General features: G+C 34.0%; 1 protein-coding gene across 10 annotated transcripts in view; it reads left to right on the forward strand.

The window, feature by feature from the left end:
• The window catches only part of kcc (solute carrier family 12 member kcc), a 95,551-nt gene extending 81,528 nt beyond the window's left edge, over window positions 1-14,023 (forward strand). For all 10 annotated transcript variants that reach the window (XM_067770814.1, XM_067770804.1, XM_067770815.1 and 7 more), the window contains 4 exons: window positions 1,813-1,911; window positions 7,652-7,815; window positions 11,652-11,791; window positions 13,781-14,023. In XM_067770814.1, coding sequence (XP_067626915.1) covers window positions 1,813-1,911; window positions 7,652-7,815; window positions 11,652-11,791; window positions 13,781-13,872 — 495 coding nt within the window. In that variant the 3' untranslated portion in view covers window positions 13,873-14,023. The remainder of the gene's footprint in view (window positions 1-1,812; window positions 1,912-7,651; window positions 7,816-11,651; window positions 11,792-13,780) is intronic.
• The last annotated feature ends 3,116 nt before the right edge of the window (window positions 14,024-17,139 follow it).

Here is a 17,139-nt window from a genome sequence, read left to right on the forward strand (position 1 = left end):
TTCAAGTGAACTTCAAATGAAAGACCTTGGTATATCTTTTTTCGTGGATTTTTCAAAGATTTTACGCATTGTGGAAAAAGGCAGTAAATTTTAAAAATTAAAATCGGAGAAAATTGAATATTTATTTCGTAAAAGTTAAAATTTTTCAAGTAAACTTCAAATTTAAGACCTTTTCATATATTTTTTCGTGGGTTTTTTCCAAGATTTTACGAATTGTGCAAAAAGCAGTAAATCATAAAAATTTAAATCGGAGAAAACTGCATTTTTATTTGGGAAAATTAAAATTTTCCAAGTGAACTTCAAATTAAATACCTTTTTATATCTTTTTTCGTGGGTTTTTCCAAGATTTGACGCATTGTGCAAAAAGGCAGTAAATTGTAAAAATTTAAATCGGAGAAAACTGAATATTTATTTCGGAAAACTTAAAATGTTTCAAGTACACTTCAAATTTAAGAACTTTTTATATCTTTTCTCGTAGGTTTTTTCTAAGATTTGACGCATTGTGCAAAAAGGCAGTAAATTGTAAAAAGTGAAATAGGAGAAAACTGAATATTTATTTCGGAAAAGTTAAAATTTTTCAAGTAAACTTCAAATTAAAGAACTTGTTAGATATTTTTTCGTGGGTTTTTTCCAAGATGTGAAGCATTGTGAAAATCTTTTCAATGGTACATCTACCACGTCCAATCAGCGGATTCACGGTGGGCTTCAATCTTTAGCACAATACACTTAACAGGACGTTATATGCGTTGTTAAGAAGGCTGATTCCGCTAAAGTTAGCGCAGTTTGCAGGATCCACTTTTTTATGGCCTGGAAAACAACACTTATATTCCAATCGCCGGGCATGCACTTGTAGCTCTGCAGGCGCCCGTTGTTTTTTTTTTTAATCTGTTATTGCTATTCTGACTTCGCCATAATCGGGTGGGGGACATTAATTCCATTATCATCGATTGCGGGATCCGGTTCATCATCCCTGTGCGGTACATCGCTGTATCCGAATAGGAGAGCAGAGAAGTGTTCCCTCCATAATCTAAGTACTCTATGGAGATCGGTTACAAGGTCGCCGCTTTCGTTCTAACAGGAGCTTGGACCGGACTTAAGATCTTTCGTCTGTCGCCACATTTTTTGGTAAAATTTGCGTGTGTTGTTTTTGGTGACTATCAGCTTCTTGAAGTAACACCTTTCTGCCTCCGTTTTTTTCTTCCTGAAAAGGCGTCTCGCTTCATTTTTCAACTAGCGGTAGCATTCACTCTTCTGCGCTCGCTGTTAACGTAGCCTTTTAGGCAGCGTCTTTTCTGTATTTTGTAACGTGGCATTATACATCGTACCAGTTGTTTTTCTGTGATCCTCCGGTCATAACACTTAAAATGAATTCAAATTTTCATGCTTCATTCCAACCACTTCCAAAATAATGACTACTTCGATTGCACTGGTATATTTAATGACAGTAAAAAACAACTGTATCATAAACTAATTTAAATACAGAGTGAAAGTATTTGGGTCTATGTTCTCGTGTAGAAAAATTTAAATAACAAGTGCTATTTAAGTGTAAAAAAAGTATGACTAGAATTTTCATAGGCCACTGCTATTTTTTCGAACAATGTTGTATATATAATATGCGCCGAACTATGCCCAACTTTGCAGTGCATAATTAAATTCTAAACATTTTATTAAACAGAAGTTTAAAAGACCACTGAAAAGCCAGGCCTTAAATGTAGAAATGAATACGCTCATTATAATGTCTTATAGCGTGAAGGGTGTAAAATTTTGTAATTTAAAATTGTTTTTAAATCATTGAATTATGTTGATTTACAGGTCCAGATAATTGTTGATCATCATCACGATGTAACGAAGACATCTTCGAAGGTTCGGTTTGCAGATCCCACAAATAATGTGGAAGAAAAACATGAAAATGTAAGTACGGACATATGTATGTATATGTAAGCAAGGTTTAAGAAAGAAGGTAGTTCCATTGTCAGATGTCGCAATATTAACTACCTGCCACTTAAAGAAATTATGGCATTTCTGAATTAAAAAAAAACTTTCATATAGTTTTTGTTTGTTTGAAAAATGATTGCTATTGTAACGAATTTTGGGAAAATTCCGCTTATTCCAAACTTTCTGCTAAAGTTCGAATCGCTAAACTGTTGAATAAATAACTCCAATATTCAATAACACAAAATGATCTTTATTAGACTACTTTGAGAGTACTTCACAATAACACTTATACTTCACAACCACTAGCGTGCTTAAATCAAAACTGATTAGTCATGCCTCAGCTTGCGCTTCTTTTACACTCTCGGTTTCTCGGTTCACCCATTTCTCCTAATGTCTAGTCATATACATGTATATTGGTAGTTTGTAGCCATATGCGTGTGTGTATGTGAGCACTACTTCGGCTGATGATTACATGCGTTTGTGGGTATCTCTCCGGTGCTTTGTATGTATGTTAGGGTGGGTCAAATTTATTGTTGAAAAGGCGCTTCCAGTTTCTGAATCTAAGGGTCATTCTGAGTAATATTGTCCATGGGACCATAGGTCTGAAATGAATTTCGAGCCTCCCTAATTTTGTTAGAAAATTGTATATTCCAATTAAATTTCCAGGCACCAATTAATCCTCTATACGTAAGCATTCGGTGAAGTTTGAAGCCTCTAGCTGTTAAAATGAGGCAGTAATTACGAAAAGCTTCTTATCTGAACAATCGGTTGTGGGGGATATATGCTATATATACGACCGATCTCATCCATTTTTGCAGACTACAATATGTGCCATATACGAAAGCATATGGTGAAGTTTGAGATCTTAAAATGGGGCAGTAATTACGAAAAGCTTCTTATCTGAACAATCGGTTGTGGGGGATATATGCTATATACGGCCGATCTCATTCATTTTTTCAGACAACAATATGTGCAACATACGAAAGCATATGGTGAAGTTTGAAGCATCCAGCTGTTGAAATAGGGCAGTAATTGCGAAAAGCTTCTTTTTCTGAACAATCGGTTGTGGGGGATATATGCTATATATACGACCGATCTCATCCATTTTTGCAGACTACAATATGTGCCATATACGAAAGCATATGGTGAAGTTTGAGATCTTTAAATGGGGCAGTAATTACGAAAAGCTTCTTATCTGAACAATCGGTTGTGGGGGATATATGCTATATATACGACCGATGTCATTCATTTTTTCAGACAACAATATGTGCAACATACGAAAGCATATGGTGAACTTTGAGATCTTAAAATGGGGCAGTAATTACGAAAAGCTTCTTATCTGAACAATCGGTTGTGGGGGATATTTGCTGTATATACGACCGATCGCATCCATTTTTTCAGACAACAATATGTGCAATATACGAAAGCATATGGTAAATTTTGAAGCTTCAATCTGATAAATTGAGGAAGATATGACAAAAATCCTCTTTTCTGAAAAATCGGTTGTATGGGGGATACATGCTATAGTGGTCCAATCCCGCCGGTTCCGACAAATGTCTGATCGGACACATAAATATACCCGCTCACCAAATTTTATCAAGATATCTCAAAAATTGAGGGACTAGTTTGCATACAAACAGACAAAGGGACAGACGGACATGGCTAAATCAATTCAGCTCTTCATTCTGATCATTTCGGTATACTTATTGGTGGATCTATCTATTATTTTCCTTTAAGTACTTACAATTTTGAGATTCGTGACAAAGTTAATATACCATTTTCTTTTCATGAAAGGTATAAAAATAAAGAAACTAAAAAGATGTTTACTTCCTTCTGTACTCTCTTTTATACCCAGCTGTACTTGTACACAGGGTATTATAACTTTGATTGGATAATGGTTGGTTGTACAGGTATAGAGGAATCGAAATAGATATAGACTTCCATATATCAAAATCATCAGTATCGAAAAAAATTTGATTAAGCCATGTCCGTCCGTCTGTCCGTTAACACGATAACTTGATTAAATATTGAGATATCTTCACCGAGTTTGGTACACGAGCTTATCTGGACCCAGAATAGATTGGTATTGAAAATGAGTAAAATCGGATGATAACCACGCCCACTTTTTATATATATAACATTTTGGAAAACACAAAAAACCTGATTATTTAGTAAATAATACACCTAGAATGTTGAATTTTGACGTGTAGACTGATATTGAAACTATTGATAAAAATTTGAAATTTTTTTTTTAAATGGGCGTGGTACCGCCCACTTGTGATAAAATCAATTTTAGAAATATTATTAATCATAAATCAAAAATCGTTGAACCTATCGTAACAAAATTCGGCAGAGAGGTTGCCTTTACTATAAGGAATGCTTTGAAGAAAAATTAACGAAATCGGTTAAGGACCACGCCTACTTTTATATAAAGGATTTTTAAAAGGGTTATGGACGAATAAAATAAGCTATATATTTGCAAAAAAAGAGCTTTATATCAATGGTATTTCATTCCCCAAGTGGATTTATAACAATTAATAGGAAAAACTTCAAATTTAAAAAAAATGGCGTGGCACTACCCCTTTTATGACTACGCAATTTTCTATGTTTCGGGAGCCATAACTCGAAGAAAAATTAGTTCAGAATAGAACCATATGTATTTATTACTGCGCATCCTTGTACCACTATTAAGCACACAAAACAAACAACAACAGCATTTCAAGTGTACAGCTGGGTATGTAATATTCGGTTTCACCCGAACTTAGACTTCCTTACTTGTTATTTTTTACGTTCTCATATTACAATAAGAAACACCTAGTCAAATATTTTACTGAGCAGGTTTATGAGACGACAAATTTGGTAGTCTGGAACGGAAGCGAAGTGTCCGATAGCTTTAATACAACTTCTGGTGTCAAACAAGGCTGTTTACTATCCCCTCTTCTATTTGCATTATAGCTAAATGACTTGCATGAGTATTTAGGGGATGATTTGCAAATAGAAGAACATAAGGTTGCTGCTATATGCAGATGATATAGTAATTTTGTCCGATGATGCACAAACGGTACAGATAATAATTCGTAACCTTGGAACATATTGCGAAAGTTGGAATTTAGAGGTAAATTTAGCCCAATCAGCAGTTATTTATTTATCATTAATCAAACACAGGGAAAGGTGGAAGAACTCAAAATAGTATCTGAATATACATATTTAGGAGTAACGCTCACACCAAAAATGGTATTTACACAGCATCTGGAAAACAGGAATGCTTCTGCGAAGGCAAGCATAAATGCAACTTGGGGTACGTATTTAAATAACGACCAAATTTCAATGAAGGCCAAGTGGCAAATGTGCAATGCGATCTGTAGAGCTATACAAGGGTATGCAGCGCAAATATGGGGGTTCTGAAATGTTTAGCGAGGTAGACAAATTGCAATCTTACTTCTTCAAAAGAATTTATAGGCTCCCCAACTGCACTCCAACTTACGCAATAATGCTGGAATCAGTTATGGAAAACGGACATTTGTACACACTAAATCTGCATTTGAGGTACGTTTACAAGACATTGTTTGAATATAGTGAAAATATATTGCCAAGAATATTGTCAAAAAAGTTTTACACAAAAATGTATTTTGGGCACAGAGATTAAACGCTTTGGGAAATGAGGCGAACCTAGTTTGGAATGAAGAGACGACAAGGCAAGCATGGAAAAATAATAATTTCTTTTTATTATCACTGAGTAGTGAAAATCGAATATATAAATACCTGAACCATAATTTAGGGACGCAGTATTTTAAAGAAAGCTTCAGTCGTGCGAACACAATGTGGATTTTCAAGGCGAGATGCGACTTAATTTATTTAGAGGGCAGGCACAATAGAGGCTGTGCACTCTGCAACGTCAATGAAAAGGAAAACATACACCATTTCTTAGGCCAAAGTCCTATATTAAGCCCTTTTAGACGAGTTTGTTTTGAAAGAGAATATTTGGGGGATGAGGAAGTAATCAGTGTGCTTAATGGGGAAAACGATCCTGATTGGAAAAAAATGATTACTGGTGCTCTGAAATACAGAAAACTAATAATAACGGAATTTGAAAATTTTTAATTTGAATATAAAACATAAGCGATTAATTTGACTTTGTGTTTTCATTTTGAAATTGTGAATAAATTTAAGCCAGAAGCCAAATTTTTATAAATCCAACAACTCCGACAGACGACTAACAAGTCATTGTCGTATTCTTTATTTTTCAAAATATATTTTTAAGAAAATCCAACCGATTTTGTTTAGATGTAAGGCATAATACTTATGTTAAATATTTTGAAATAAAGAAGCATTTATCTATCTATCTATCTAGTCAAATATATTTACTTTATAATTACCCTTCCTACATTTATTGGGTTAAGCAACGCTATGCCAAATTTTGACAACATGAAGAATTTGAGTAATATGTTTTTATCATAACTGACAACCTCATTACCTTCTTCTTTATACCATGTATGTACGTTAGGGTGGGTCAAATTCATTGTTCAAAAAGGCACATCCAGTTTCTGAATCTATGGGTCATACTGAGTAATATTGTCCATGGGTCCATAGGTCTGAAATGAATTTCGAGCCTCCCTAATTTTGCTAGAAAATTTTATATCCCAATCCTAATCCGAATTTGACATTTATTCACTAGTATTTTATTTGTGAGAGCTGCTATTCGGATTGGGATATAAAATTTTCTAGCAAAATTAGGGAGGCTCGAGATTCATTTCAGTATGACCCATAGATTCAGAAACTGGATGTGCACCTGAAGTTTTTACCCCCATTTTTTCCCATACAATTTTAGCCGCCCTAATGCACGTATATGTACACTTACCACTAAAAAATACCATCAAAAATGATTTGCAAATTTTGTAAATTATTACTTTTTTTTTTGTTAATTGAAAAAAAAAAGACAAATGTGTATGTCCTCTAAACTATGTACATTAGACTGGGTCGATTTATTAACCGATATCGCGCCATCTATTTTTCGATAGGATTTGGGCTCAGGAAAAAAAGTTCCACTACGCATACCCAAAAAAATAATTTTCGAACCTGCGGAAAAAAATCGACCCAGGTTAATGTACATACATATGTAAACCAATTTCAAACACGTATTCCAATAAAATTCGAAATTTCTTCGCTATGTTCATAAAAATTACCCAACTTTTAATTTAAAGAACTTGGAGTTTTTTTGAGTATATAATTACGTTGCCCAATTCATTTTTATCTGAAGTTGAAGAAAATCTAAACTGGCCTTTGAGAAAAATTTTAAAATCTTAGTTATTTAGTATTCCTCGAATTTTTATTTAAATTCACATAATTAGGCAATATTTATAGATACTAAGGCCTAGTTTACAATAAAAAAATTATCTTCATTTAACTGCTAATCGGTAATAAAATAACAAGATTGCCCATATAAATTCTACGCTTCGATAATCGGTAATTATGGACAAATTTTAGAGAAAGCGATTCTTTCCTAAACCATAAATAAAAGAGAAACGTAAAAATTTTACTGCTAATATACTTGTTCCTAGGGTGGGTCATGTGTGAACGGCTAGATTAACTATTGTGGATTTATTGTTGAATCAGTGCATGTGTAACCGTGGTGTAATAAATATTGCTACAATGCTTTGATTCAGTATAAACTTGTACATATTATTTATATAATTATACATTTTTAAAATATTTGCAGGATTCCGATGGAGACGAAAAGGCCAAGTCAAAAGAGTCCGACATCGATGGACTAACTACAAAGTTTGAAAATGGTTCAACATTAAATGCGCTCGAAAAGGGACAGAGTGAAGATGAAAAGCCTGAGAAAAAATCAGGAGGAAATGCAAATAAAACGTTAAAACCGTAAGTCTAAAACAGCTCCTGCCCGTTTACATACATCCGATTTGGAGAAAATTTTTTTATCGAATTTAAGAAAATGTTATGTCCGGAAAATTTATACAAATTAAAATTTTCGAATGATAAGGAGAAGAGCGTACCACAATGTATGGCGGGAACTACAAATGTGCCGCAGTTCAAAAAACTAAAAAAAAATTTCGGTACCCCATAAAAACCGCGAAGCTTTACTTTTCCTCTATGATTTCTCAATCTTAGATACTTTTTTCGACTTTCACTTTTCCACCGTGGCAAATAATAATTAAGTACTAGTTTATTCACTATCATTAAGTTATTTATTCACACACGAATGATTACTTCAACTAGTCGTACATTTTTATTTTTACTTCCTTTATATTAGGTCGGTTGAATGTTTGTCCGCTTTTTTGAGATATTTAGAAAAATCGTACGAAACGGAGGGAATTTGGGATTCATTTTTATGTAAGTTCTCATTGAGCTACAACTCTAAACTTCCCAGATAGGATAAGACGCCGAGAAAATGTAAGAAAAGGAGAAAAAATTCCGATAGATGGCGCACGCATCGAAATATTTAGATAAGAATTTGGAAATTTGGTGTTTTGAGATCGATTTTAAAGTAACTTCTCATTGAGCTACAAACATGAAACCTCAGAGACAGGTTAAGACACCGTGACAAAAAACAAAAGGAGAAAAAAATTCCGTTAGGTGGCGCACGGATCGAAAAAATTAGATAATAATTTGGAAATTTGAAACCGGGTTTTAAGTAACTTCTCGATGAGCTAAAGGCTAAAAATTTAGAGCTTAATTCAGAGGTCGATGACAGCCGATGACACAATAAAAAAGTTTCGCTAGGGGGCGCACGGACTGAAATATTTAGAAAAATCAAACGGAACGGAGGGAATTTTAAATGTACAACAGTATATCACACTGAAATCAAAAATGAAACAGATGGTGTATAAACAAAAAAGCTGCCTAACAGGGGAGCTGAAGAAAAACTGTATTTTTAAAATCTACAACAATGAACGCTTTCAGCAAACACAATATTTGTTGATACGTTGCTAAAATGTGTCCGCCAGTTGAGTTATATTGTTTTATGAACCAACTTCCAAATGAAATGATTATTCTTAAATTTTAAGGAAAAGAGTTTCTGACTCATTACTCTCTATAATATTTAAAGGAAATATCCCTGCTCAATAATTTCTATGGCGCAAGCCATTTATTCGTTAGGTACGACATATCCGTCGTACCGAATTCTTATAAACTATCGGGAAGAACTGTTCCCCCTAAGCGAAACGACATTAAGATACGAAAGCGACACAGCATTTGCAAACTATTTCGATAGGACTGGAAGATGCTAAAACAATAAGACGAAAAGTACCGAGAAATATAGTATTTTTTATCACAAAGGCAACTAATTCGTTAGAACATTTTGAGGAGTTGAAATTGGCAAATAATATTCATGCTAATAAGAGGTTTGCTCGACTGACACAGTTTTTGCTCCCAAATCGAATTGACATCCGTTAGCTGTGTTGCTTCTTTGCGATTTTCGAAAAATATTAGTAGTAGATATAGGAAGCAATCAGTTTACAAATACCCGATAAGTACCTACTGAACTGTATAATTCCTTAGAATATTTTTTTAAATTTTATGATAAATTTATTAACTATGCCATGATCTATTAGTGTGGTTGAGCATAGGTAATGTTATGAAAAGTACGGACACCATGGAATCGTTCACTATCGTAAACCTATGAGCACACGAAACCTTAACCAATTTAAAATTCAACGTCAAAAATTCGATTAGTAAATCGTGAATCGATCGAAATGTCATTAGTAAATAATGGAATTGCCAAAACGAAATGTACTCATTGAGCATGTTGACTTGTTCATTCCGCATGTTCAGAACATTCGTCTCCATTTCAGATCTTGTTGAATCGTTTTATATTTGGAATATTTGGACCTCGTTAGGTAGCATAAAACGAACGTGTCCCGAATATTCTAAATTAACGGTTTATCCGGAGAACTTCCGTGAATACTTAAATGGATGAGAGCTTCCCGAAATTTCAGAATAAAAATCTAAATAAACGTAGCACGACCGCAAAAAAGATAAACTCTTCTGTCAAAGTGAAGGCCGGAATATAAAGATCTAAAACAATAAGACATTTTCTTTTATCTTCTTGTCAGTTCATTGCGGCTGCTGAGTAGAATATCACCCCATGTCGGCTGCTGTTCAAAATATTTTTCAAAAATCTCCCATTTCAGGATTTGTCACAAAAACGTGTTATATATATTAGAATTAGATTGAAGAACGCCTTATCTCAGAATACTTTTCATTAACTCCCTGTTATGTTAAAATACATTGAACTTATAGGAAGTTTTTGAAATACATTTTTAGATAGTGTATTTTTAATAAAATTCTAACGGACGGCATTCTTTAAACAAATTATGAAAGAATGACTAAACCTACATAACTCTTTATTAATTCACGAAATATTTAGAGAAAATTAATTATTTCCCCTAAAACCTGTTGGCATTTACAAATTTAGTATCACTACTAATATACTACTATAGGTACTTTTCTACTACAATTTTCGCTGAAGGGGATTGAATTACTTCCCGTTTTCCTTACTTCGTAAAAGCAACCCACCCAGATTTTTCAATTTGGGAGTGTCAAAGCTCTGTCATCATTGGAGAACAAACCTCTAGTAATTGAATCATCGTGGATAAAACAAGTGTGATATCTTATCCGTCAACTGCCTGACAGGATGATCAATATGGCTACTTTTTAGCATTTTGGCAGCGTTTTGACAGGGTGTTCAATATGGCGGCACATAGGGCCGGCTATCTTCAGCGGTTGATAGAAAGAGATAAAGAATGAGACAGCGGTAAGCAATTAAAAATCAGGTGATCCATTCTATTTGTAATTTTGACGTCTATGCAGAAGTTATCACACTTGTTTTATCCACAATGAATTGAATCATGACTAGCGCCTAAATATCTGCTTAAAAGAAAAAGTTCGGGTAAAATATTTTTTGTTTGTTTATCAAATGAATTAATATCGCCTTTGGCCTGATTTTTCAGCGCGAGTTTATCTACAGTTAAAGTTGACTAAGAGTTTTACCCTGCCACTGTGTCCGCTTAAATTGAAATGAGCAACACAATTTTATGTTATCGAGCAAAGTGGCAAGGTTAAACTCTAGTCACGTGTAACTGGAGCTTAAACTTGCCTGAAAACGGGGAATTAGCAGCTACAAAACGTGTCGAATTAGTTACTTCTAGAGGTTAAAATGATCTGACAATAGCTGGCAGAGATTTTCCTCATAAATAACATTCCAAAATATCAAACAACTGTCACACAGCTGATTAAATGAATGCACAGTTATTAAACTCGCCCGGGAAATTTGGGCCTAAGTGTTAAACACCATTTGTGTTTGCTGAAAGGGCCCATTTTGATATTTTTTTTTTTAGTGATACGCTCTAACCCACATTCATTGGCCGAGCAAAGGTATCCCGATTTCTATTAGACAGTGATCCATATCACAATAGATCAACTTGTTGTTGCATTTGCATGTTAAATTTTTATCGAAATATGGATCAATGTCCCAAACGGGTATAATTTTCTCACAATTTAGCCACCCAGCTAGCATTTCGAAACATATTCGAATCGAAAACGAGTCACGCTTGCGCTCTTTTATTCAAATTACGTACTCGCAAGTGTCTGGATATATTCTTAAAAATGCTAAATGGGGTGATGTAAACAGGGGCAATAACGTACAACATATGTTTACACACACATACATATTGATAGATTTTTTGTTTTTCTTTCAGCGACGAAATCAATGTACGCCGAATGCATACGGCGGTTAAATTAAATGAAGTTATTGTAAATAAATCACAAGATGCCCAACTTGTTATAATGAATTTACCTGGACCTCCACGGGACTCTAAAATCGATCGAGAAAGCAATTGTATCCTTTTTAAAAATTTTCTATTTTGTTTGCTTCTATTATAATAACGCTGCAGGGGCCAGTTTCAGTTCGAACTCAAATCAAGTTTGAAGAAGACTAACAAAAAACAGGGTTTTAAACCGATTCCAAAAACCTTTTTTTTGAAGCTTTAAGCCAAGCCAGAAAGGAACCGGTTTTATTTTAATATTTGAAAATCGAATCGAAGACCACCGAAATGAAAATGATGCGGTTCGATTCAAAATAAAAGAGTAAAATATATACATATGTTTATCAATCTATAATGCGAAAAAGGTATTCAAGTTGTATAATCTGTAAATCTTTTTTTAAGCACGCAGTTCATCTAAATTTTGGTATAATAATTTCTTCTACTTAATTTCATCTTTTCTTTGTTTAACGCAGTGTCCCCATCGCAATCAATGAAAAATTCCATACGAAAAAACGGTCAAGAAATGCTCATTTGCGAAGTAGTATCCACCTTATGCGCTTCTGCCACCTTTCCCATCAAAAACTGGTATAAGCGGTTGTAAGCAATAAGGAATACTGGTTCACTCCTGACAATAACCTTAGGATAAAGTGAATAAAGTACATCGTACGCCTTATAATAACGCCTTGTTTTACGCTACAAATAAGCCTTATCATTGATCGTATGGATCGCATTGTTGTTGCATTTGCATGTTAAATATCTATCCGTATCTAGATCACGCTTCATTGTAACGCGAAGTATATGTGCGTCTCATTTAAGGCGTTCCAATGAGTCATTCCAGCTCTGGATTACGATCAAATCTCACTGGAACGATCCGGATCAATACAATGAGAGTTGGCAGCACTAAACTCATGTGTACACATTAGACTGGGTCGATTTATTAACCGATATCGCGCCATCGATTTTTCGATAGGATTTGGGCTCAGGAAAAAAAGTTCCACCACGCATACCCAAAAAATAATTTTCGTCCATACAAATCTACCCACCCTAGTATACATAGGGTGCATGTTATTTACAAGCTTTTTTCCCTGAATCGCACCATAAAATTTTACTTAAAAATGTAAAACAAATTATCAAACTAATAACTAATATTATTAGTTATTTAAACCATGCCACATTTTGTTTTAGTTCTTGTATTTTTCATATATTTTTGTAGATAAGCAAATGAAAAATGTATAGTTTTTCCAACATGGTTTAAAGTGAACATAAGGTGGAACTGATATTAGAGAAAAATTGTAAGTTTACAAACGGCGATGGTTACTAGGACATGTTTCTGAATTTCACTTCTTCATCAGCTAGCTTTTCGGGAGCTGAGCGTTGAACTCGAATCTCCAACATTCATATCAGTGCAAATGCAGATGCCTTTTAGCTGCTAAGCCATATGAATGTCCCGTTGTTCGCTGTACAATTGGTCCCTAAGAGTTGCTTTTTTGTTTATATTCCTTTTGATCACCATGTAGGTACATACACTCTGTATGTAGTTTATTCCTAATGGTGTGGATATGATTTTTAGGCGCGCTTTTGAAAGCTTAGTAACATTTGTTCGGATTTTTACAGTATTTGTTTTTAATACTTCCGCTGTTACTATTATATCAATATGATCATATGTATTTAATTAGCGAGCTTTGCTCATATTGCTTTATACAATGGTTTTTGTAATTGATATTAGAGAAAAATGATGAAGAAGTGAAATTCAGAAACATGTCCTAGTAAACATCGCCGTTTGTAAACTTACAATTTTTCTCTAATATCAATTACAAAAACCATTGTATAAAGCAATATGAGCAAAGCTCGCTAATTAAATACATAAGGTGGAACCACTGACGGCATTTTGAGGCGGTTTGCAGCCTTAGAAAAACAGTAAAATTGATTATCAAACCGTCGTAGCGTCCTTAAACTGAGGTTAGTATTAAACTTGGTTTAAAGTTGAAAAAACTGAACTGATATGCCTACATGCAGTGTATCTTTTCATGCAAAAGTTTTCCTTAGCTTATTTTTATTTACAGATATGGAATTTTTAGAGGTGCTGACCGAAGGTCTAGAAAAGGTGCTAATGGTTCGTGGCGGAGGTCGTGAAGTCATAACAATCTATTCTTAAGGATCTAACGTATTTTAATTCTTTTAATATTTTGGTAAATCAGGCAACTACCAATATCAATCAATTCGTAATTATTTTTAGCATGTAAATCAAAATTTATATTTTGTATCTAAATACAAAAAAACTGAAATAAATTCTTTGTTACAAGAAACTGTTTTTATTTTAATACTTAACTTACACATAGGTAACTTTACATGTTCAAGTTAAGCACTTGTTTCCTGAATGAAGCATGACGATAAAAAGACAGTGAAAAAGAGATAAAAACCTAAAAATTTGCGTACTGAATTTTCCGGGCGAATAGGTATTTGAGGCTTTTCACGTCAAGTGCTCCCACTCGTAAAACTTGGTATCTCTATAATCCGCCAGATTTTGTGAAAATGTTATCATTGTATGGTACATCATGCTGCAATTAGTACAGGTGACTGACGTTGGCAGCATCTCTTTCTAATCCGACATCTTGAACTCCCAGTCTGAAAGTCAATTTGCCACTTTGCGAAACTAATTTTCATTCAGAGGAATAATTGTAGTTAAAACCATACAAATCAATTTTCCTCAAAAAACTAAAGAAAAAACTACATTATGGAAAATAAATATTGTAACGAATTTAGGTAAATTTTGCTTATTCCAAACCTTCTGCTAACGTTCGAATCGCTAAACTGTTGAATAAATAACTCCTATATTCAATAATGCAAATGGCCTTTATGAGACTACTTTGAAAGTACTTCACAATAACACTTCACAACCAATAGCGTGCTTAAATCAAAACTGATTACTGACTACTCAGCTTGCGCTGCTTTTATACTCTCTGTTGCCTCGTTCACCCATTTCTCCTAAGGTCTAGTAACTTCGCGAACTTCATGCTTGGTTACCAGCAATATATGTACATGTATACCCTTCAAAAACGCGAGTACTCCATAAATAGTGTAAGCAATACTCTTTTAGGAGTATAGGAGTGTTCCAAAACTAATCTGTATTCATACAAAAAATGTGGAGGAGAGGAGTAGGTGATCCCACTCTCGCTTTGTTTGTGAGCATTCCATAGAGTACATACGTGAGAGTACTTTCCAAAGTAGTTTCACTGTAGTACTCCGTGGACCATGGAGCACCCACAGAGGATCATATGCTAAAGTACTAAGGAGGAATTGTGTCGGAAAGAATTATCGGAGTGAATTTAATTTAAAATGAAAGTAAATGAAGAGGAGCAATACAACTTTTATATTTTATACTAAGAATATTCTTATGTTATTTAGCATTTGCGTGAATAAAGAAACTCATATATCTCTATACTAGGGGGACTCATGATAGCATCTAAACTTATAAGGTATAAAATTATATCCATTTACACACGCGGTTATATGAACGCACCTAGTAATACTCTTGATAAACTTGATTGTTTTTCAGCTGTATTATTTCCAAAAATTTTTTTTTGATTGTTATACAAATTAAAAAATACCAAGATTAAGTGAAAAATCAAAACTAAAACGCCTTTACTTGCTGATGTTGGAGATTTTTGATGAAAATGCCGTCTGTAATGTCTGCAAGGTTGCATTCCTTTGAGTTTACCGCGTTTACACAATGAAATGTGCGCGTAAATTTATACAAATTGTGTAAATGATTTTTCATACAAAATTTGACAGCTCGTGCGTAAACTAGATAAATTTATACGTTTACACACTTTATAAGGCATTTATACGGTTACATGAGTCCCCCTACTATAATATGTATACATAAAACCAATGCGCGGTTGCATTGTATCAGAGTTGCCATAGTAAAATTTTATTATCTGTTATTTGTATGCAATATTTTACTTTTGGCAACTCTGTTCGATCGTCATCGTGTCGTGTTCACGGTCGTTAAAAAACGAGCAATGATCGGCTGATGGTGGTCCGCAAACGCATTGCAAAGGAGTATTGTTAGAGTACTCCAACATGAAGAAAATGGAACACGTAATCCAACAATTTTTGCAGGGTATTTGTAGTTTATAGTCTCTCACATAGTCATATGCGTGTGTATATGTGAGTATTACTTCGGCCGATGGTGAAAATCTCTCTCTTGCCTTGTATGTACATGTGTAAATGATGATTGATTTGTTTACGTACATACAAGTGGTTGCTTAATATCGAATTAGGGATGATAGTATCACTTAGTGATGTGAATATTTGTCAGAATATCTTTGACGTCAAATAAAGATAGGATGGTTACAATAATAATGATTATACATATATATGTGCTTTAAATATTTTTAAGCTATTGCATAGATTTTATCGCAGGCTTGGCGACTAAATCCAAAAAAACCGTAACGGATATTTGTCAAAAAAGGTTCGAAAAGGTTCGGTGTTAGCAACAGGCCAAATACATAAAATTGGATCTCTATCATAAAGTTAAAGTTAAAGCTAAGGTTAAAGTTAAAGTTAAAGTTAAACTTGAAGTTAAAGTTAAAGTTACAGTTAAAGTTAAAGTTAAAGTTGAAGTTAAAGTTAAAGTTAGAGTTAAAGTTAAAGTTAAAGATAAAGTTAAAGTTAAAATTACAGTTAAAGTTAAAGTTAGAGTTAAAGTTAAAGATAAAGTTAAAGTTAAAGTTACAGTTAAAGTTAAAGTTAAAGCTTAAATTAAAGTTAAAGTTAAAATTAAAGTTAAAGTTAAATTTAAAGTTAAAGTTAAAGTTACAGTTAAAGTTAAAGTTAAAGTTTAAGTTAAAGTTAAAGGTAAAGTTAGAGTTAAAGTTAAAGTTACAGTTAAAGTTAAAGTTAGAGTTAAAATTAAAGTTAAAGTTAAAGATAAAGTTAAAGTTAATGTTAGAGTTAAAGTTAAAGATAAAGTTAAAGTTAGAGTTAAAATTAAAGTTAAAGTTAATGTTAGAGTTTTTTTTTTTTTTGTGTTTCGTGGAAGAAGGAAATGCTTTATGCACTGACCGGGATATTTAAGCCTCACTGCGAGACTCTCCGAGTGTAGGACTCCCTTCTTCCATGAATGCCTACCCACTAAAACCTAACCTCCCACGGCCCGCGCTAATCCCCGTACCTGGGACCGCGTTTAGCATTACTTCGGGTACGGGTGCGCGCTACGTGAGCTCTATGGCTACTCTCACGCTAATGGGCTAGGCATCCGTCTTCTCGTTTACTGGTAAGTATATGCCTCACATATGTGCTGACCGTATTCCATCTGTCTCTTCGACAGGTCATGTTATTAATGACACTGCCCGGGGATAGGTCGCCAGTACATCTTCTACCCTCCTTCGCTGATGGGAGAAGTGCCTGCATTCGAAGA

Source organism: Eurosta solidaginis, chromosome 3, assembly GCF_040869045.1.
Source record: "Eurosta solidaginis isolate ZX-2024a chromosome 3, ASM4086904v1, whole genome shotgun sequence".
Taxonomy (NCBI): Eukaryota; Metazoa; Arthropoda; class Insecta; order Diptera; family Tephritidae; genus Eurosta; species Eurosta solidaginis.